The 24,009-nt window shown below is 40.2% G+C and overlaps 1 protein-coding gene across 1 annotated transcript; it reads right to left on the bottom strand.

The window, feature by feature from the left end:
- Nucleotides 1-4,114: 4,114 nt before the first annotated feature.
- Nucleotides 4,115-23,267, bottom strand: KLF5 (KLF transcription factor 5). The gene is made up of 4 exons (XM_065902218.1): nt 22,710-23,267; nt 19,506-20,379; nt 18,426-18,485; nt 4,115-5,915 (listed from the first exon to the last, which is right to left on the bottom strand). The coding sequence occupies exons 1-4, from the start codon at nt 22,959-22,961 to the stop codon at nt 5,737-5,739; spliced, it is 1,365 nt and encodes a 454-aa protein (XP_065758290.1). The 5' UTR covers nt 22,962-23,267; the 3' UTR covers nt 4,115-5,736.
- Nucleotides 23,268-24,009: the final 742 nt, after the last annotated feature.

Here is a 24,009-nt window from a genome sequence, read left to right as displayed (position 1 = left end):
TCGCTCTTCCTGGACTGGAATACTTTTCCAGCCTCCTGCCTGGAGGATAAATGCTTGACTCCAGTATTCTAGGAATTAAATAAGGAATGGGTTCCAGCAACAAACATGCATGCTTATTTAATTCTCCTACTTTCTATTTGGCACTTCTCCCCTCAACTGGACCTGTAGTCTACTGATTTAGAGACCCTCTGTCTTTACCCTCTCCAGAGAACTCTCCAGAGAATAAGCAGATAAATCTCCATTCCTCAGTGTGGCCTCGCTGGTTATTTCCTATTCACAGTGTTGATGATATAGCAGGAGTGGGGGGAGGGGAAGAAATGAGCTAGGTAATTAACAACTTCTTAGACAAACTTTTAACAAGTGCATATTGGCTCTACTTTAGAAGTATTTGAGACTACAAATTCCTGAGATCTTTTGGGATTTTTGTGGGGATTAGAATTAGGTTTGTTCCTAGTTTTCTCCACCACTACTTTAGGATTTAGCTTTTTCAGTTCTGCTCAGCTTGTTGCCTCATCTATCTAGCTTTCCCCAGCAATCACAAGCTTGTTGGTATTTCTGTTTTCCTTTTTTACTCATAGGGTTATTCCTTAAAGGAAAAAAACTCTCCACTTTAGTGGGTTTTTTAAGGAAGCTGCAAAATTAGATGTGTGTAATCTACCATTTGTTTTTCCTAGAAGTCTGTATAGTGTCTTAGTTTCCTGTTCAAATGCTTTCATATATACATCACCATTCAAATGTCTTTGTATCCCAAATAGCATTACATTTTTACATTTATGTTCAAGAATGTTACCATTTCTATCACCCCAAATGCTTTCATGGGGTGGTAATCACTAAAAGTGGTAAGTAAAATAAATATTGCTGGTTTACACAGAAAAAAGGACATTCTGAGTTTTCCTGTAGCAAACTCTTCTAATTATACATAGCTCTCATGTGATTTATTATGTTTCTTTTTGCCTCAATAATCATTTTTTATATAAATATTAAATATAAATAATTGCCAGGTTTTGTCACTGATAACTCTGGTATGAGTAAAAAGGGTGGGGGAGGGGGTGAGGGTGGGGAGTGCCTCCTATTGAGACTACAGTAAAGAATCTAACCAAAGATGGAATTTGGTTAACTTCAAAGTAGAGACCAGATTTAGTAATGGAGAATAAAGCTCTGTTTTGTTATGTTACAGTCCATGAGTTAATCCAAAGAGCTCTGGTGGGCTTAGTTGCAGATAGGAAAAGGAATCTAGCTAGATTTTGAAGAAATTTTTATGTAGGCAGGCCAAGTCGTGCTTATCTAAGGCTTCTCTAATTGGATGCCATGAAGTGATGCATTTAACACAAGATACAATGTAAGAATGAAATAACATAATGAAGCAAAACAGAAAACGAGGTAACTTGGGTAGGGGGTGGAAGGGAGAATGATAACTAACTGAAGATGGTTAAAACTCAGAGCGTTACTAACTTGATGTCAAATCACATCATTATGTTCTGGCTAACTGGAATCTTGTGTCTTAATCAATTTTCATCTAGTTGGGGTAGTTTGTTTATCAAGAGACTGGTCAGAGTACATTTGAATGCAGCTATTTATTTAGTGGATATGCTAATGATCGAAATTAAATTGCAGCTTTGAGAGTGTTAGACACTAAAATAATTCTAAAATAATTCTCCCTTTGAAAATTCACTCTCAATGTTTGAAAATTCACAAGGCATTACCTGTTTGCCCACCTTGTAATCAGTTCAGTCACATACCTCATCAAGAATCCAGCACGAACACTGCATCAACAGGGCAACGTGAAGAGGAAATCTGTTGAACATCAGACAGATTCAACCCTTTCAGGGCTTAAACCAATTCACACAGCACTGTAAAACTATTTTTGACATCTGCTTTATCAATCACTAAGAGTAGGAAAACAAAAGCAATCTGAGAAGTGGTGTTTCTTCCAAGGAGTTGACAATCTGAGGAGGAAAAACATACATGAAAGAAGTTGGAAAATATTCAAATGCTGAAGCGTCATCATGTCTCCCAATGCAAAAGAGGTTCCACTGAGTCTGACCAAGAAAGACAGCATCTGAACTGAGCTCTGGTACACAAGGATGTGAACAGGTAGCTGGCAAGAGAAGAGAAAGGGCAGCTTTTTACATAAGGGAGAAAAGGAGACTAAAGAAAGGCAGAGAGGGACTTTCCCAGTGGTCCAGTGGTTAAGACTGCGTGCTTCCAATGAACAGGGCGGAGAACTAAGATCCCAGATGCTGCCCGGTCCAAAAAAAAAAAAAGAGAGACTAGAAACAGTTGTAATCTGTAATCTGGAGTAAATTGGTACTGAAGCGTGAGGAAGCCGAATACAGTTAAGTGCTGGAACCAAAGCAAGCAGAACATTTCTACACCTAAGAAAACTGAATTCTTACAATTATCAACTGAATACTTATCCATCTCTGATGCATCATTAGACATCTCTGTTTTTGCTTCAGCAACCTGGTAGCCTCACTTTCTATCTCAATTTCTAGAATTAAATTTAAGCCAAAGAAAATATGTTTTTCACCCATGAAAGAATGAGGCTCTGGCTGGAGAATGAACATGCCCTCTTCTTTAGCTAGCTGTGTTGAGTGACAGGGAGAATGAAGGGTCCAGTAATGAGGAAGGCTGAATAAATTTACAATGCCCAATTATGTAACTGCAATTTTACCTTATTTTCTTGAAAATATGATGATAGTGATACTGAATTCTTTTCCTTCACTCCAAACTTCATCCTAAACTTTGACTCTAACTTCTGCTTGAAACTTTATTCTAGAAGTTTGACTTATTGCAAAGATAATACAGAATTCCTATATACCCCACTCTTAGCTTCCTCTATTTCATACTTTATTCAAATTGCCTCAGTTTTCCCCCATGTCTTTTCTCTGTTCCAGAATCCCACCATTTTGTTTTTGTTTCATTTAGGTTTCTCTTGGCTGTGACAGATTCTCAGTTTTCCTGTTTTCAAGACCTTAAGTTTTGACTACTGGTTGAATAATTTGCAGAATGTCCCTCGATTGGGATGTCCAATGTCTTTCTCACGTGTTTTAAGAGGAAGACCACAGAGGCAAAGTCCCATTTTCATTACATCAAACCAAGGGTATATACTATGAGAACATGACTTATCTGTTGACAAGGACCTTGATCACCAGCTCAGTGTCTGGCAGGTTTTTGTTAACTGTAAAATGACCCTCTCTTCCCTCTTGGCCGTATCATACTCTTTGGAATAAAGTCACTTTATGCAGCCTGAACTTAAGAGTAGGGAGTTAAATTCTACCGGAGACTGGATCTACAAAAACTGGAGATCTTCTGCAGATCTCTTTCTGATTTTTTCAATCATTTTTCAATTATATTAGCATGGACTCATGGGTATATACTAGTATACAAGTCAATCATGTTTTATACTGTTGCTCTGACATTCCTGCATCACTGTGGGAATTATGATTGCTTACAGTCTGATGTTGTAAGATACACCAGGCTTATTTTGTATGTCTAGAATTAGCCATGTCTCCAAGAAGCCCCAGTTCTTTTCACTGGAGGTGGCACTAGAAGCCAAGGTGTAGGCTCCCAGGTATATTGTTACTAGTGGTTAAAATCGACTTTGTTCTTTCAAAAAGGAAAAAAAAGTTAAAAACCCTATTCTTGTTTTACCTCTGACAATACAACTAGGATATACAAGTAATTCTCTAACAGTTCGGTGGTTAGAACTCAGCTCTTCAACTGCTGGGGCCTGGGTTCAATCCCTGGTCAGGCAACTAAGCTCCCACAAGCCAAGAGGCATGACCAAAAAAAATTTTTTTAAACTAGGATATTCAAGTTACCTCCAGTGTCTACAAGTAATGATCTTGAAAACATAAAATCAGTAATGTATCTGTGTACTGACCAGAATAGGGGGAAGGAAGTCAACATTCATGAAGCATGCTCCCCTTTATACTTTTGATATTGTAAAAACAAATTCCTCTCTTCCATGTTAAACAAAGGTAGATGCTGGTTCAAAGTGGGAATTACTTTTTTATTAACTGTCTGCATTAAACAGACCCTTTTAAATAGCTACGAGAGAGGAATTTGCTCACTGTTTTTGCTATGGGAGGGGAAGAAGGCACAACATGAATCTTTTAGGCACTTTTTATTTTCAAAAAAAAAAAATTGTCGTTTATATATATAAACATTTCATTCTCTCAAAAAATTCTACAACTATACAGCTGTTTGCTCCATTATTTGCATAGGAAATGACCACAATACAAAAATAAGAGGGAAAAAGAAGCAAAACAGCAACCAATTTATGCTTTTCCTGTAAGTATGTTTCCACGTATAAACATTTTGAAGCCTCTTACAAAATATTTACACCATTTGTCATCTATGTACACGTTTTTAAGAGAAACTTTTCTAACAAACAAAACTATAATTTATCAAGTTATGAAAATTTTCTAAAAAAATTTACTATATTACCACAAAATAAATAAAGATAAACAATATTTTAAAAACAAAATTAAATTTTCATTTCAATTAAGACCCCTTTTGGCATTTTGCTTATTTATTCTGCCCTTTGGTTAACAGCATCAGTGTCACATTACTATTTTATATTGCATATATGTAGCACTTACTTCCTTAAGTTTTCAACATGTCATTTATAATTAAAGGCAGACACTGAGTCAGTGTTAACAATAGATTAACTAAACTGCACTGTAATTTAGGTAAAATTACTGTGTCTCACTGTATATTACATGCAAAGTCCACATAAATTGGCATTTAACCAATTGTACTGCACAAGCAAACATCTCAGTATATGAAAACTGCATCATTAATTCAACGTTTCCGTATATGAAAACTGTATCATAAATTCAACATTCCCAAGTGAAAACTACATATTGTCCTTCTTTTCAAAAATGATACTGTTTAGCTTATTGTAAGATGCTTTAAGTTTTGAATATTCTATCTTTAAGCTCTTCACAATTCATATAAAATGTAGCTTGTATTTAAAATAAACAATCCGATTTTAATCAGTGCATGAAATCTGCTTTTGAAGTTCATTTGAAGTGATTTATTTCTACCTACCACAGAAATGAATTCGGTAAGGTTTTAAGAGGTATCTTACCACAAGTTCTAACTGTAAATGTATTCATGGTTATTTTCAAAAGAATTATTTATGATTTTTTTCCCCAAAAGAATCTTAGAAAACGTGTAATAAACTATAAAGCTGATTTGCATATTTACAAAATTTTGAATAGCAAATATAGGCAACTCATATAAAAAACAAAACAAAACAACACATTTGTTCAATGGCTATTTGTGAATTGCCAGGTATGCTGCGTACCTCTAGAGAATTATCTTGTATTGAAAAAAAACTCCTCTGATGTCAAGCAAAATCTTGACACACAATCCAGCTGTCTTCTTGTGCCCAACGGACTTGTTTGCTAAACACTGTCACATTAAATGGTGGTGCTTTGGGGAAGAACACTGCGAACACACCCTTGCGCGCCCAGCCCGCGCTGAGATGGGGCTGCCTGTCTGAGATGACGGCATCTGCCTGGGTCAAGCCAGCATGTAGCAAGCATTCCAGATTCGGACAAGGACCAACACTTTGGTATTAACACAATGTATTCCCTGTTTCCTCAAATATACAAAATATACACTTCCAGTTTTGTGTTTTCGCTCTCTTTTATATATATATAGAATCAACCGTGTAGTTTAAACTTCCGCGAGCGGGCTGCGCGGGGCGGGCGGCGCGGCAGCTCAGTTCTGGTGCCGCTTCATGTGCAGCGCGAGGTGGTCGGAGCGCGAGAAGCTGCGGTTGCACACGCCGCACTGGAAGGGCTTGGCCCCCGTGTGCTTGCGGTAGTGGCGGGTCAGCTCGTCCGAGCGCGCGAACCTCCAGTCGCAGCCTTCCCAGGTGCATTTGTACGGCTTCTCACCTGCGCGACAGACCAAGAGGGCAAGGTGAGCGGGCGGCTGGCAACCCTGGACACGGCAGGGAGTGCTGTCTGCAGAGGGGCTTCTTTCAAACTCAGGCTCTACGGAGGAAGGTGTGTGGATTCCTGATGAACTAGAAACTGCTCAGGGCATCTAGCGCGGAGAGTCACTGTTTTGCAGAATAGCCCTTAATTAAGTACTCTGTGTACTGTTGAAGAACGGAAAATGGAAATTTTACGGGGGGGGGGGGGGGCGCCAAATTAGGAGTTTGGGTTTAACCCATACACGAAACTATATATAAAATAGGTAACAAACAAGGACCTGCCTATAGCACAGGTAACTGTACTCAATATTCTGCAATAACCTACATGGGACAAGAAGCTGAGAAAGAGTAGATACACGTATAAGTCAATCACTTTGCTGAACACCTAAAACATTTGCTAAAACAAAATACCGCAAATCAACTGTACTTCAATTTTTTAAAATTGTCTAAAAATTTTCTTTAAACAATTTTTAAAAATAAATGTGCAGGATGAATCAGTGCTCATATTTTTATGAGCACTGAGCTGCTCCTGCACATGTAAATCCATGAGATGACTAGATGAGCTTCAGCGCCTTTATCACTACTGTGCCAATATAATTTCTATACCAACCAACCCCGACTGAATCAGTGCAGGACTAATGGCTCTACGGTGGCCAAGGGAGGAAGAAATTCAAGGAGCTGCTCACATCACCAACTTAATGGACCACAACTGCGACCCTTTCTTGCAACAAAGTGGTCCTAAAAGTTTCTACATTAGCCACTGTGAAACGCCAGCACATAAGCCAGTTCACTTAACACAGGGCTTTCCAAAATGGACTAGCTCTTTGAAATTCACTCTAGTACTCATATATTCACATCTTCCCATTTCTCAGACCAAAGCAAAACAACTATATAAAGATTAAAGCTGAATGGTGTTAAAACTTTATGCGTTTGATATTTAACAATTTCTCAACCAGATCAGGAAGTCTGGTACCAATAACTTAACTGTGGTGTCATGCACATTTAATTTCCCTTTGCAATGCACTGCACCAGAAAGGCTATCAAAATTCATTCCATCAATGATTTGTCAAATGCATATTATATGCCAGGGACTATCCTGAATACTTAGGATAAAACAAAAATGCCTGAACTCATGGAACTTATATATGTAATACATGAAAGCTTCTATTCAATCTTCCTATCTCTCTTCACTTAAATAGTGAATTAACACCTGAGCCACCACCCTACCCCTCTATCTGAGCCACTTCCCCACCCCTCTGCAATCTGTATTCTTCTTAATGTTGTCTAAGGTTTGCTAGTAACCTTTCAAAACTACTCAATATTGACAGCCCAAAAGGATTCTGCCCACAATGACATGCAAAGAAACTCCCAGGTTTGTCAAAGGCCTTTGCTGTTCCTCACCACAGAGCAGCTTCTGACTTCATGCAATTGCCCCACATCATTGTATATTTTTGATATACAAACAAAATTAATGTCACCTTAAAAAAAAATATGACTTATGATCCCTTCTCCAGGGAATCTTCCCAACCCAGGTCTGCTGCACTCCAAGAAGATTCTTTACCATCTGAGCCACGAGGAAAGCACACACTATTTATAAGGCAGCCTTAATTCCCAGTTTTAGAATTAATCCTATTTAAGATAGTGTATTCCTCTAAATAAACCCCCAGACCAAAGAATCTCTCACTAAGCAATCACTAGTAGTTCCTCTATTGATGCTTAACTTGGTTATAATTTTCTATGAATTTAAGATGAGAATTTGTGAGGTAAATTTGTATCTTAAAGTACTGCTGGCTTACTGCTGAGTTTTTTTTAATTGAAGGATAACTGCTTTACAGAATTTTGCTGTTTTCTGTCAAACCTCAACATGAATCAGCCATAGGTATACATACATCCCCTCCCCTTTGAACCTCCCTGCCATCTCCCTCCCCATCCCACCCCTCCAGGCTGCCACCAGAGCCTCAGTTTTTTCCTGAGCCCTACAGCAAATACCCATTGGCTATCTATTTTACATATGGTAGTGTAAGTGTCCCTGTTACTCTTTTCATACATCTCCCCCTCTCCCCATGTCCTTAAGTCTATTCTCTATGTCTGTTTCTTCATTGTTGCCCTGTAAATAAATTTTTTAGGGCCATTTTTCTAGATTCCATATCTATGCGTTAGAATACGGTATTTATCTTTCTCTTCCTGACTCCACTCTGTATAACCACTGAGTCTTATGTAGCATTTGAAAACTCTGAATAGCCAAGCTGCTAAATTCTTTAAAATGCTTTCCTTTGCTGGAGAAAAGCCTGCGTTGCTTTGAACACTGGTTACTTAGTACCACCGTGAAATTCAACTACCTTTCTCTGCCTGATTTAACAGGATCATATTCAGGAAGTTGTAAGATTATTCAGCTGAGGCCAAATTTTAAAAGACATTGTCCACATCAACCGAGATTTCTACAGTTTGTGGTTAACTTATTTTTGCTGTCCTGATAACCACTGTGACTCCATAAAGGGTCACATAATTCATAACGACTCCACAACAAAACCCCATAAGGACAAAGACAGAAGGGCCAGAGCAGCCCTCTGAATTCTGTACCAGTTATTTCCCAGGGGGCTTCTCTTTCAACTCCTGGAGTGAGTGTCCCTGAGCCACCCTGCCCTTCTCCCTCTCCTCTGGCTCCAAACCAACACACAAATACTTTTTATGTTTTTAATTCCCTTTTTGGTTCCTATTGCTCTGTTTTTAAAATGCACACCTCAACTTCCTTAAGTGTTTTTTTTCCCCCTCTTAGAGTAAATTCAAAGAATTTAAGTTAATACACTTAAACCTTTTAAGTAACCAGAAATAAACCACTTTTCTTTTGCTTATATTCACATATATTTAATACATAGAAATGTCTTAATGCCCGTAGTAAATGTAGCTATCATTCTTGTCAGTGTAAATCAAACAGAAAAAGCTTTTTTGCACACAAGTGTTTGTTCTTGTTCCCTGTGAAAAATAAATCACCAAAACAAACAGGTTGGCTAAATACTTCACTGTCATTTAACGTGAAAAGAAAGTTATTTCTGATGTCTGAGGCAAGGGAAAAAAAATTCCTAAAGTGCCCCGATTTAAAAAGGAGTCATTCTAGTCTTTTGAATTGAATAATTAAATGGCAAGAAAACTGAATTTTCAAAGTTTACTTAAGAAACAAGGGACACTAGACTCTTTTTGTTCACTATTTTTATTGGCTAGGAAGCAATAAACTGCATCAGTATTTTTAAAAGTTTACTTTACTGATTGGTTGAAAAACGGTAGCCATGAAAGTTCCTGAAACAGTTGGGGTTTTGCTCTCAATTTATACGTATCTATAGAGTATTCAGCCAAGAAAACGACCAGTTTCTGGATGTTAGTTATGGGGCCGGAGCTTTACCACAGAAGCAAGGACAACTGTTCCCCACTTGGGGCAGTTTGTACAGGATTTGTTCAAGTGTCAACACCGCTCAAGTAAAACATTGTAGAGGAAGCTGGTACCCAATTTCTGGCCAAATAAATAGCAGATTCAGGTCTTTCTTCCTCAGCCAGAAACACTATGCATAGTACTTCTGGGAAACCAAACTAACTTCCTTTAAGTTATTTCAACAGGATAGAGCTTTCAAAAGTTTAATTGGATTTTTACAGAATCTCCTTCCAATACCACCAATTTAAAATATTTAGTTAAGCTCTTTCAACATCAACTATATTTTTAAGTTCTCATGCTGTTGTTAATGTGAAACTTTCTAAAGGCAAGAAGAAAAAAAAGTGACAAATATGTACAGCACTAAAAAAAATCTTCAGCTTTATCTCAAATAAAGTATATACTTTCTCATCATCTTATAAAATTACCAGGACTCTTTTACTACAAATCCTTAATCCTTTTATTTTAAAAGGATGGTTAAATATACATATTGTCCATACTGATGAAGTGAATTAATGTTATGCAAAACCATTACCAGGAGGGGGAGGGAGCAGGCAGACAGACACTGAGTGCATACTCTGAGACTCAGGTACTCATATTTCATTTATCCTCAACAACAACTCCAAGAGTTAGAAGCAGAACAAGGAGGTCATGTTAGAGAAGCCTGGCTTGTCACTTTTCCTCAATGTCCCAGTTATATCCTCCATTAGCAAACACTGATACAGGCTCTATATGAATGATGTAAGGAATACACAGACATTGTTCACCTCTACATAAAGATTCTAAAGCCTTTTGTCCAGGTCAGTTAACAACTAGCCTAATGGACTCAAAGCAGGCCTTAAATCCCAGACTGTCTGAAGCATAGGACACACCCTGGCTGAGCCAGCCCCCAAGGACATCCAACTTTCAGGATGTGTGGAGTTCTGAGAGTTGTCCTGTGCTGGGACTGACAATCTCCAAATGTCACCTAATGATGGCTCTCCTTTACCCTAGGCTAAAGGAACCCTAGGCAAAAGAGAAGGGGACTAGAGAGGATGAGATGGTTGAATGGCATCACCAACTCAATGGGCATGAGTTTGAGTAGACTCGGAGTTGGTGATGGACAGGGAAGTCTGGCATGGTGCAGTCCATGGGGTCGCAAAGAGTTGGATACGACTGAGCAACTGAACTGAAAGGAACATCAATGAGTTAGCAGAATGTGTTTGCTAAGTACTGAAAAGTCTTTAGTGATGAACTTAAAAATCAGCTATTTTTTTTTTCTGTTGAATAGACTAAAAAATGACTTATGAATCTACCACACTAGAATGGGAAGTTTCTCTGCTTGGCTGAACATGTTTAATAGATTCACACTAAGGCCTTTTCCTAGAATGTTCTGCATAGATTCTTCTAACAAAAGAAAAGTATCATAGATGGAAATATTTATCTTATTTATTTTAGGTAACCTTTTTGTTACAACAAATTTGTATATCTGGTTTCCTTCCTGATGCTAAAACTAAATCCAATCAATTATATTTGATAGAGGTCAAAAATCAGAATTAAAGTCAATATTTAGTAAAGGAGAGTAATATGTACTAACAATCATAACGTGTACCAGGTGACTTGCAAAATGCAAAGAATAAGACTTGGTCTCTGGCCTCAAATAGCTTAACATCCATATTCTATTCTGACCGTTAAAGTGGAATAAATTATTTCAATAGCCAATAGTGTGTTAGTCACTCAGTCGTGTCTGACTCTTTTGTGACCCTATGGCTCCTCGTTCATGGAATTCTCCAGGCAAGATACTGGAGTGGGTTGCTATTCCCTTCTCCAGGAGATCTTCCCAACCCAGGGGTGGAACCTGGGTCTCCTGCATTGCAGGCAGATTCTTTACCATCTAAGCCACCAGGGAAGCCCCCCCTAAAGCTTAATCCTTAGAATTTGAGTCCTTGATGTGCAAAATGAGCTCTTATTTCAGGAGGAAAATATTTTCATGCAATTCAGTAATCATCAGATCTTTTCCCATCACTAGAGACTTAAGGAATTTAGATTCTAAAACAGTATGCTGCTGCTGCTAAGTCGCTTCGGTCGTGTCCGACTCTGTGCAACCCCATAGACGGCAGCTCACCAGGATCCCCCGTCCCTGGGGTTCTCCAGGCAATTAACACTGGAGTGGGTTGCCATTTCCTTCTCCAATGCATGAAAGTGAAAAGTGAAAGTGAAGTCACTCAGCCATGTCCAACTCTTCGCAAAGATTTTCCAAGCAAGAGTACTGGAGTGGGTTGCCATTGCCTTCTCCGTCTAAAACAGTATACATTCTAATAAAACGTTTTTGAAAAAGAGAAGCATTAATCCCAAGATTAAAGAAACTCATAGGGAAATATTAGATATCTTTAAAAGCACAAAGTAAGGTGATTTGAACTCATTAATTCATGTTTTTATATATCTTTATCAGTAATTTTATATTAAAATTTTTTACTAAAGGTCACTGCAGTACACCTCCTATACTTGGCAACAGAAGGGCAGGCATTTCATTTCAAAGAAGTATTCGCAAAATGTACCTAATGTACATCCTGGGCTTCCCTGGTAGCTGAGATGGTAAAGAACCCGCCTGTAATGCGGGAGATCTGGATTTGATCCCTGGGTTGGGAAGATCCCCTGGAGAAGGGAATGGCAACCCACTCCAGTATTCTTGCCTGGAGAATTTCATGGACAGGAGCCTGGCAGGCTAGACTCCATGGTGTCACAGAGAGCCAAACATGACTGAGTGACTTTCACTTCACTTTACCTAATGTTTACTTGATAGAGTATCCCTGTCAATAATCTGCTCAGTTTAAGGAAACTAATTAAAAGGCTGTATTAAGAAATTCCCTTCTTTCTTCTGTGCTTATCTTTAAAACGTGACTCACCTGATTCCTTCCAAAAAACCTATAAAGAATCCAAGAGAAATCATTCCACTTCTCTGTATTTCCATCATCACTTAAATTTGATCTAAATGATTGATCTGTACTGGCACAGACACTGCTGAATGAAGGCTGTATTCTGCCTCTTTACTAGCCATGAAAGTTCCTCAAACACAGAGACTGCCTTCTATTGCCATACCTCCCTATGCACCTTTGGTTAATCCCAGTGTCCTGAGGCTGACCAACTTGGGAATTTTCATTCATGAAAAGGCGGGAAGGTAAAAGACAGGAAAGCATCTAAAGGCTACCATACTGTATCTGTTTTTTCCGCGTCCTCACCTGCGGCAGGGTTTTCCCTGGTTCCTTCTGCGGGGGACCACTGAGTGCTGACTAAATAAAGAGCCGTACTTTTAGCCTCTTCAGTAGGACATGCTCTGGATCAGTTTATTATCCATCCTGAAGTTGTACAAGGGTAAATCAACTCTACATAAATGAGTTTTCTTTTCCAGAATTGGACTGGATTTGAGGGAAACCAAGGAACTGTGGAGCTCCTCGTGCTGGTCAAAGGCAGACACAGAGCAGGGGTGGGCATGCCACCCAAGGCGGCAGTCTCCACCCCACCGGGACCAACCTCTAGGCACCCAAGCACCTCTGATACTTCTCCCAGGTGTCGGTCTAGGCACCCAAGCACCTCTGATACTTCTCCCAGGTGTCGGTCACTCTGTCTGACTCTTTGTGACCCCCTGGACTGGAGTCCGCCAGCTTCCTCTGTCCATGAAATTCTCCAGGCCATAATACTGGAGCAGTTTGCCACTCCGTTCTCCAGGGGATCTTCTCAACCCAGGGATCCAACCAGGGTCTCCTGCATTGCAGGCAGATTCTTTACCATCTGAACCTCAAGGCTTCTGGACAAAAACATCCTCTATCATTGATAGTGTTAATGAAATACCAGTTCCTGATTCTCCTGACAAAAATAACATTCAGATTCACTTTCTTGTAACAAGAACCCAAAGTAGAATTTTTAAATAGTAAAGTCTCAGTGAAATATTTTGCCTTTTTTAACCAAAATAGAAAAATTCTGTATTTTCATTTTTTTAGTACTGAATGAGTCCTGATTATCCTTTCCTTAAATTTGCACTTAACCTGGTTATCTTGACCTGGAGATTCTTCCCAGCTCTAAAAGGTGTGCATTTATACAGTAGTCACAGGTATATTCTTCTGCCTGGATGTTTTTTAATGAAAGTTACCTATGGGGCACTTCTAAAACAGCAACTCACCTTAATCAGAGTAGTAAGAGATTCTTGGATATAAATAATACAGGCTGACAGAATAGGAATGCTGCTACAGAGATACTTGCTAAACTAGGACATTACTTTGTTTCTAATCTTTCACCTGAAAAGATGTAGGTCATCAAGTAAACAGCTACTACATTCTTTAAAACTAAAAATATCTGCCAAAGTAAAAACTTTTGGTGATTAAAATATTTTACTTTTAAAAACATTACGCTCCTCTATCTTCACAGCTAATTGTTTCTATCTCAACTTCTGCTATTCTACTTAGTCCATTTACGAACTATCTTCTCCCACTAATCTATAAAAAGAAAAGGGAAGAGATTCTCTTTGGATTCTCGAAAAAGTCAAAAACGTTTGCTTAATCAAATTATACTTCTTCCGTATGCTTTATCATCTCAAAACAATGTTTAATCAATTTCCTATGTAAATGTAAATGTTTTTCAGATGAAAGATCAAGTCCCAGAAGCAAAGTTAAACCTTTCCCATGAGTCATTAAAAAGAAATTGTTTCTAAGCTTCTATGCTCATAAATACCTTTCCAGGCATCTAAACCAGTGACTCTTAGAGCCACTGCTTTTTTTAATGTTATCTTGAACTTGTCAATATAGAAAAATAAATTTCAAAGCTGCAAACAAAGTAACTTAAGAATGTCTAACTGGTAACACATAACAGGCTAAATTGGATACTTTTTCCTGCCGTTTTCAAATATAAACTCAAAAAAATTAGTGAGTACTAATTTCATCCTGCAAAATTTTTTCACCTCTACCAACAATGATCTCTAGATCCAAACTGCATGATCTCTACTAAGGCTATATACAAGCACACATGTATCTAAAATCTTATTCTGATTTTAACTCTAAAATCATTTTTTAAGGAAATAAATTCCTTTCTGTATTTTTTAAAATGTTTTACCACTTCCCACAGTTCCACAAAAAAAAAAGGAATAATTCATGTTCAGAACATTTTGAATGTTTTCTATTTGTGGGGAAGTGGTGCAAATGAAAATACCTTTATCATCAACATGGCCAGTATTTTAAGACAAAAATCTATACCTAAGACATTCAATGGATAGTAAGTGTAGAGCAAGGAACTAAATAGGAATTTATACCTAGGGATTTTTCAGTATACAAAATGAAACTAAAATCAACTGAGCAATAAACCTCCAGCAGAGATTATGTATTTTGAAGTACACACAGTACCATCTTAATATAAATGTCATTAGAAAAGTGTTCTACGCAGGAAGTGAGACGGCAGGTGGGAATTTAGCCCCTTTACAAGTAGTCTTGGGCTAGAAATCTTTCCAAGGCTTACTGTGAAATTCTTTCTTAAACAAGGAATCCCGAATACAGCTGTAATATTCTAACAGGACAGTGCTTCACCCACAGTCCACTTCATGTTGTTACATTATTTGTATGTTTCCATTTTTGGGGGGGTTTGTTTCCAATTGTCCTTCTCTTGTCAATGGGTGGCAGTCATTCTGGGATCATGCAGTCCCCATGTAGCAACCTGGGCACAGAGTCTGGATCCAAGGGCTACTGACCCTGCCGCCTAATGTGTGCCGCTCAGACTATGAACAACTGCTCACCTTCGGCCCTGCTCCAGAGAGCTGACAAATGACCACAAAACCTTACCATCCCCTCTTTTCCCAACTGCTTTACCATATACTCCAGGGTTAAGTGCACAGCCACACATGTGACTAAAACTGCTCAGATTTCAAACATCTGTATTCAGAGTGCACTGTTTGCTACTTCAGAACTCTTTCTTTAGAAAGTAAGTACTTTTTACTAAAGTGTAAACACAACTTTCAAAGAAATTTCCACACTCAATGTAAAAGCCACATTTCAACTCATGGGACTCAGGCATACCAAGAAACAAGGATCGGGTGATAAATGTTTTCAATTTCTTTTTAAAATGCTGTTAAAAGGACAAATATTTTTATTTGGAAATATACACTTCTTGACACTGTTGCCTAAGTAGCCATACTTATTTCTAATCAGAGGCACAGCATATAAATATATATATATGCTAGAAGTAACGCAAAAACACTTTCACACAGGTAATAAGGATATCCCTATAGGCCAATAAGTATGCTATCACATATATAAAAAAGACACAGCATGGTCTTTACAATTTTTTCCCTAGAATAGAGGCAACATCAATTTCAGCTATTTTGTCTAACCATATAGAGCTCTGTATTATTTTTGTATATTCTGAATAAAGAAATCAAAATGTATAAACTTAGAAAAACTTGAATGCTATAAGACTTCTAACTGCTATTTTCTACTCTTTCATCTCGAATTTTTTTAAAAAACCATCTTGTTTCAGAAAGACTATGTCCTTAACGTTCGGTTTACAAGTCAAGAAGCATTTGCCATCTAAAATCCAGAATAGGCAATTAAACAGAACTCAGGTGTAGGTTGCTTTAATTGCTTAAAACATTTTAAAAACATAAGATAACTTGACATTTTAAAGCAATTACAATTATTTTCTAAAGAAGTCCTAGGGTCCTGCACATTCTGCCTATAGTGGCAATCATTAAAAAGTTTTTATATCAGAAATACAATATCAACATTCCCATATAAATTTTTAAAGTCCTCTAACAAAAAAAGCTAATTACATGAGAGAAGTTATTTAGAAATACCTGGGCCTTTAAAGGAAGAAGGGAAAAAAAACACTTCGCTAGCTTCAGATACATTCATTAAAAAACGACAGGGTGGGGAGGATGCAATGAGAGCGCACAGGTTATTTTCAAAGGCATTGTGTAGAAACTAAAAATGAGGAGAAAACAACCTCAATGCTCTATGATTACCCAAGAACGGGTTTAGCCAGATGAACAAGTCTGCCACAAACCCTCCTCGAGGCATCTGAAAGGCTATCAAACAAAACTTTATTAAACTGGATTACGGGGTCTCACTCATCAGATGTCAATGGACACACATTTATGATTAGGTGAAAAAGTCGATGCATGGGATTCAAACTAGGCTTACATCTTTTTAGTTGGTTTTTATCTTTTTCAGTATGAGCGTCGTTAAGACAACCCACTATTAAATTTCCCTGCCAGCAGGTCAAGTTCCAGAAGCCCAGGTATAAGCATTCAGAGCACTAAACCCTGCCAGGGGTTGCAAGGCCATTTAGATATGCCCTGACTACATCCCGGCAATAAGCAGTTGATTGCATCGATATATGGAATCACGCTCCTCCTTTATTAGGAGACTTTAACCTCAGGAGAAACATTGTTTCCTCCTTCCTATCTCCCATTTCAAGGACTTTCAAAGGAGAAAGGACAAGAGCTCAAAAGTTCTGAAGTTATTTCCTCTCCTCCTCAATCATAATTCAGGTAAAAACCTATTTTCAATGTTTCTTCCTAAATATATAACATATATTCTATAAAAGCATTGTTTAGTATTTCTATAGAGACTGTTTTCACGGTTTTGTCATTTGTATGCTGAAAACTTCAGATTGAGTTTACATGCTTAATGGATATTTAAGTATAAATATAACTTCTACTTTGGGATTCGGAGATAGCCTTTTTGTCTCTACCTAAAAACTTCAGGTTGAAACAACCCACTGGTTTCACTGATAAATACAGGAGATGTCTTGTCTTTAAAAGCAATTTCTCAGAAAGCCCTGGAATCTACCACATTGTCGCCAACACTATTTAGATTTTAAGTAGCATTTATCACTGGAATATCAAGCAAGACTTCCCAATGCGCATATGAAATATCTGCAGCCATGTTCCTCTTTGAGCTCTATCTCAGCACTGACCTTTGTTCAAAGGCTTTTACTTTTTAATGCAGCAGTTAGAGATAACTACTTCATTTATCAAAACTCAATTTCCATAGTAACATCTTGCCTGGGGAGATTCAAGTCCTCACACTAATCCAGCAGCCCATTCAAAGGAACTGTTGAATACTTTGGTTTCCATAGCAATGATGGAATAAAACATTTTGCTAGGTCATTGCTTTTATTAGCAAACTTATTCTCTGAACTTTAGGTTAAAGCTGCATTTACGGAGAGGAAAAAAAACACAATCACTTTGTATAGGTTCTTTCCTTTAGGCCTATCCTTTTAAGAAAATCACTAATGGTAACCACCCATAGTTTTAAAAATACTTTTGAGTATTTGGAAATTTTTACAGCTTGCCACCACCTAATTTCGTCCTCAAATAAGTTCTGATATAAAGTTTTGAAATTAAAAAGCATTTTAAAATGAGTGTATAGATCTGAGAGTTTTTATAAAATTATAGGGGCTAAATATTTTAAACACGGATGAGATATTAGCTGGAATAAAGTCTCTCCCATGTACAATATGGACTGGGGTAGAATGTAAAATAGCTTTTAAACCACGACCCTAGTTTTGCCTGATTTTAGTATTTTTCAATTTCCAGCCCACCTTTTACCAGCAGGGAAAACATGCTAAACAGATATTTTAGGCTCAAGGTGAAATTAAGGTAATTTATTAAGCAATTACACTTTACCTGCTAAATGAAAAGGCTTTAGTGTTTGATGTAGTTTTATAGAAGCCAGCTGATTTGTTACGGAGGGAGAAAATGAGTTACATTTTTTTCCTTCAAGATAGGAATAGCAGTGCCATTAAAGTTTTAAAATCCATTAGTAAACATCGTTGTTTATGTTTGGGAGCAATTAATTCTATGTGAGGTGACAGGGCAAGGCCTTAATGAGGGAACATCAGCCTTCCTGGAACCAAACTTTTTCACTGAACTGAATTTTGAGCCAAGGCAGTGCTGAAAAAGGTAAGCCATTAAAAAATAAAAGTTGACAGAAGAAAGAAGAGATCAAACACGTGCTGGCTTTTAAAAGGATGAATACCACTTATACTATTTACACAACTCACAGAATTAACAAGAAAATTACATACCAGTATGAGTCCTCAGGTGAGCTTTTAAATGAGAAGACTTTGTATAAACTTTTGTGCAGCCTGAAATAAAGGAGAAGAAGAAGAGCGTGTCATTCTGGAGATCCTTTTGAAATCTTTACATCTGATGATTCAGTGTTTAAAATCGGGCTTTAAAGATGAAATCTCTCATGCAAGGAGATATTTGAAGCTTCAGTTTTAAGAGATGTTTTTAAGCATACTCCCCTATTACCTGATTAAAGGTATAAAGTGATTTGCTTTATGTTTCACTTTAGCAAGAAAGAGAGCAGACAATCAAGCCAAACTACAAATGGGAAATCTATGTTTATACCAGTAGGTGCTTTATACTAGTAACACATACCTCGGTGATTTAAAAAATTTTAATGGCTCTAGAGCTGACAATGTTAAACCATTATCCAAGATGACTGCAATTTTCTGTACTCCCACATTTCTTGTTTTTTCATTTAGTATGTCATGTTATATCATGTACCAGAGTCAATAAATTATACCCTGTATTAATCATAAACTAGCTTATGCCAGCAACTTGTAGATATATTCATCACCGTCATCAATTTATATTTTGGGCCACATACCTCATTCAAGAAACAGCATATGCTCACATGCTATCAGAACCAACCTTGACATCTATTCTGTAGATGGTCTTGTCTTGTACCAACCCACTCTTCATTACCACCCCTTCTTTTCCCATGTTACTTAAGCAATCCCTTTCCAGGGTGCTTAATTTAGAATTAAGAACTCCAATTTACATTGCCACAGTAAACAAAGTAAGTGAGCAAGACTCTCATGCATTTAACATTAAAAAGAAAAGAGTTCAGTACCTTTTTTTTGTCCCATAATATTCCAAACTGTTTTTTTTTTACTACATCAAATAAGCACAAAGTAATTAAACAGTTACTTGGGTAAGGCCCTGGAGACTGGGATGCGACAAGAGCAGAGTAGGTGAATCTTTTTTAACGGTCAACCACTACTCTGCCATGTAAAGTTGGAATGAGAGGTGGCAAATGGCACACACGAACACACTAAACACACACACTGATTCTTTAACCAGGTAGGATCACATACCCGGGTAATCGCAGTAGTGGATGCGCCGTTTCTCCAAATCGGGGTTACTCCTTCTGTTGTATCTGACAGGCTGGATGTTTTGCGAAGTAACTGGCAGGGTGGCAGGTAAATTTGGATTATGAATTGCCAGTTTAGAAGCAATGGTAGCAGCATAGGATGGAGGTGGGGTTAAATTCTGAAGCATCTCTGCTTGTCTATCTGGACTTCCAGGCTCTGAGCTTGGTGGTGATGGGGGGAAGTAAGTGGCCTGCTGGGGAAGAAACTGACTTGGCATGGTGTATGTGCAAGGGGGCATGCTCTGGAATTGCTTCATGGCGGTCGGCGGGACGGCGGAGGTGTGAGTGTTAAGGCCTGCCATGGCGGCCGACATTGAAACGTTAAGAGTGTCCATCACTGCTGTCTGGTTGGTAGAACTGGGCATATCTAGATCCGGTGTATTCAGGAGCTGATACAGATGGCCCTGCTGGGGAGGGACAGAGAGATGAAGGTCTGGTGTAGGAAGTTCTTGTTTGATGAAAATATTGTTCACCTCTGGAGCTGCGGTCTGGTGGGAGCTGAATATGCTGGTGAACTCGGGGAGGGCCTGGGTTGGGGCCGGAGGAGGGGCGGTCGTCTCACTCTGGTGGCTGAAAATGGTAACAGGTTCTGTCTTGATGTGTGTTACGCACGGTCTCTGGGATTTGTAGAGGCCAGTTCTCAGGTGAGTGATGTCAGGGAGGAAGACGTTCATGTTGATACTGTAGGGTAACCCTTCACTGTCAGTGAAGAACTGGTCTACGACTGAGGCACTGTCTCGTCTATACTTTTTATGTTCTGGAATTATAGAAACTGGAGGAAGTTGAGGTGTCAGGTACTTCTCCATTTCACATCTCGTCTAAAAAAGAAGAGACAGAAACATGTATAATCCACCCAATTCATCATCCTGGGAAGAACAAACTGTGCTTACTAAAAATTCCCCCAACAATCTCTATGAAAAGTACCAAGGCAAACTCCTCTAAGTGTGCCTTATATAAACATATCAGGTTTATTTGTCAACTGTGTAACAAATGGTTCACCAAAAACCTTACGAAACTGTTTATAACAAGTGTTTGGAAAAATCGCCACCAGTCAGCCCCAGACAAAAAGTGAAAGAGACAAATCAAGAAGAAAAAGGAAGCAAAGAGAAAAAAATGTTCCTTTCTGATGCAATAATAAAGTATACTTTATCATCATTCATATACAAGCAGGATTCTCTGCTCCATTACAACTGAAAATACAGTATTGTAATAAGGCCAAATTATCTCTCTTATTCATGTCATATAGGTAAATCCAGTGGTTGAAAAGGAAAAAAAAAACCTCAGTAAACCTTTATGGTTAAGGTTAATATTGCAAAATTTCTCTTTTTTTTTGCTTGGGTAGATATTGCTGAAATAGCTAATATAAAACATATTCTTTGTCTATTTAAGTGCCTTTTCCAGTTTACAGTTCAATGGAAACCTAAATACAATGTTTTGAGCAAAACACAGTATCCACTGAGAGAACAAACCAACTTCTCCACCAGTTTGATCTAAATGTTGATTTTAATCAGCAGATTCTGTAATTGGTTAATAAGATAATGAAATGTTCCTATTCATATCCCTATCTAAAACAGATCTTTAATTACCTAGGGGAAAACCATTCCTTTGGTAGAGTGGTGCTAAGGGGCCGTGGGTGGAGAGAGGCTGCTAGTAGCCAGCACAGTCATCAGCCAAACATTTATCCTGTCCTCAGTGGGCCAAGGCTACATTCCCCCTCACTCTGTAAAAAGCTCAGTCATCCCTTATCCTCCTGTGTCTTCTAAGCAGCAAACTGACAAATGCCCACATGGTTTTAAAAGGGTGATTTTTCCTCTTTAGGACACAGTCCAGCTTGTAACTGGTCTCCCTCAGTCTTTTGCAGCTATCATCTTTCCTGGTATATATAACACAAACTTCTAAAATTTTTAGCACTGAAAGGAAATTTCAACAGAAACACACACATACGAAGCAACACCCCCAACTAGATGCTCACAGAACTATTAACCGTGGCATTTTAACAAGTGAATAACACAGTCTTTTTTTTTTTTTTTTTTTTTGCTACTACTTAATTTCAGCTATCAGACCCCGTGATCATTTTGAGTGGATATAGACTCGGGTTTCCCGCAAAGATACGATTTAAAAATAAAAACGCGCTGGTCTTGTGAGTCACATCTCTGACAAATGCTACTGCCTCTGCACAGCACGGTGACATTCGCAGACCCCCGGAGCAGGAGCTGGGTATAGCAAACACACAGGATACCAAGGGGCTATTAAATGAAGCGTCTTGAAATAAACCGAACTAAACCCTTTCGTGCGCTTTGCTCCCATGGTGGTTAGTGGTTTCTGATTTTAGCTCTTCCAGCTGTTTGCATGTGGGTATGTTTCCAATTTTTTTTTTTTCCCTGGGACAGGCTAAAAGTCCCGGGAAGTTTTTTCTGGGCTATATGACTCCCTGCGTGGGCGAAAGAAACAGGCGGTTGCTCTAATTCGGCTGCCGGGCAAGTGTAAAAGCCAACTGCCAGCTTTCAACGCGGCTCCGGGAGGAAATTTACGCGCAGATGAAGAAAACAACACCTCCCGGTCCTTCTTTTTTTCTTTCTTTCTTTTCTAAGAAAAAATAAGCGCTCCAACACCACCTTAGCTTTTCTAACTCCCGTTTCCCAAAGGAGCCCTACGATCGCGTCTAAAGCAGGTTGCACCAAGCGATATAAAACTAGCACCCCGAGGGGCCTCCCTCCAGCACCCCCCCCCCACCCCGATTTGCGTTCCCACTGAACCCGGGACGCCGTGGGTCGCGACAGCGGGTGACCTCCAAGGCGAGGGCAGCGGGAGGAGGCGGATTTAGGGGACACACGGAATCGAGGACCGGCGTAAGGAACGAGCTTTCATCCCCCAAATGGCAGAAAAACAACTAAGGTGCGCGTGAGCACCAGTTCCCTCCTGAACCTTTCCCGGAAAGAGCTGCCAGGGCAGACTCCCCACAGACTCACTCCTTCGGGTGCCCCCACCAGGCCAGGAGGGCAGGGCGGGGCTGCCCCCCAGCCCTGGGCCGCGGTGCGCCCCGACGCGCGCCCCAGCCTGGAGCGGCCCCTGTCGCCCGCGCGCCGCAGCGGCGGGACACGCCCGAGGCCCGGGAGGGAGGCGGAGGGAGGGGAGCGGCTCTTCCTACCTGGACCAGCTCCTCGGCGGGCAGCCGCGGGCCCGCGGCGGGCGGCGGCGCCGGCTGAGGCGGCGCGGGCTGCGCCTGCGGGTGGTGGTGCGGGTGCTTCAGCTCGTCGCCGGGGAAGAGCGCCGCGTCGCGGGCCGGGTTCGCGGCGCCCAGCACGGGCTTGAGCTGCGCGAACACGGGCTCGTCCTGAGGGGCCGGCGGCTGGGGCACGGGTCCCAGGCGGGCGCTCATGGTCAGCACCCGCGTAGCCATGGGCACTCGGGGGTGGGGGTTGGGGGCGGTTCCGGGCGCGGGGCGCGAGTCGAGCGCGCTTCCCACGTCGCCCACGCTGCTCGGGTCGGCGAGCTTGGCTCCGGACGGACCCCTCAGCTCACAAGCAGGCGCGGTTTTCAAAAGGCGCGCACGAAAAGCCAAACTCTTCCGCTCCGCCACGCGTAAACGCCGACGTCCACCGGGCGACCACTTTCTCCCGCCCCGCCCCACCGCCTTCCCCAGCTCCCGGGAGTCCGCTCCCGCCACTGCCTGTCTCCGCGAGCGAGCTGCTAGCGCGCGTACCTGCCCCGCGACTACTGACACTTGACGCCCGCCTCTATTTTACCCAACTCCAGGGAGGCGGGGCCAGCCGGCCAGACTGGCAGTGCTCCGACGAATCGCGGGGCCCCGAAGCTGGCCGGGCCTGAGCGGTTGGCCTATGAAAAGGGAGAAGCTCGGTCAGAGCCCCGCCTCCGCCAGGCGGACCGCACCCCTTTCGGGCCACGAGCTTCGCGCGCAGGGCGGCCGCGCAGTTTGTACACAACCTCTCTGACAGATTGGGCTGGCGGAGACGGGGGCGGAGGGAAAAAGAGAAGCGAGTGGAATCTGGGGAAGAGAGGGAATTCGGGTGGAGACGTGGAGGGAGATCTCTTCGGACTGTTCTCTGCCAGGATTAGCGAGAAAAAGAGTTTTGCACGCCTTAGGTGTTGTGCAAGGACCTGAAACTCGCAAGTTGAAACCTAGAAGGCAGCTAGGTGGGGGCGCTAAGGTTTTGGAGAGTTTTGTTTAATGAGCGTGTATTTTTAAATATACAAAATGTACTTTTCTTTAGCGCAAAACTAGGGGCGATGTGATAAACATTTAAAAACAGCTCTTGTCACTGTGTATCTTTAGCAGTGAATAAATCCCTTCAGCAAAGCAAATTTGGAATGTCCTGAATAAAAGGTTTAATGGCAGGTATTTTTTTTTTTAAGTCCTTACATAAAAGCTTGTTTTTTTTCTCCTTGCAGTATTTAAATGGGTAGGAGAAGTTTTCACACACATTTCA

This window comes from Muntiacus reevesi, chromosome 11 (genome assembly GCF_963930625.1).
Source record: "Muntiacus reevesi chromosome 11, mMunRee1.1, whole genome shotgun sequence".
Classification (NCBI taxonomy): Eukaryota; Metazoa; Chordata; class Mammalia; order Artiodactyla; family Cervidae; genus Muntiacus; species Muntiacus reevesi.
This window is presented reverse-complemented; position numbering and strand designations above follow the sequence as displayed.

Excerpts from the sequence above, each read along its gene's own strand:
- KLF5 (XM_065902218.1), bottom strand. The coding sequence starts at position 22,961 with ATGGCTACGCGGGTGCTGACCATGAGCGCCCGCCTGGGACCCGTGCCC. Across the intron at positions 20,380-22,709 it reads CCGCCGAGGAGCTGGTCCAG|ACGAGATGTGAAATGGAGAA; the intron begins GTAGGAAGAGCC and ends CTTCTTTTTTAG. Across the intron at positions 18,486-19,505 it reads CCACTACTGCGATTACCCGG|GCTGCACAAAAGTTTATACA; the intron begins GTATGTGATCCT and ends CCTTTATTTCAG.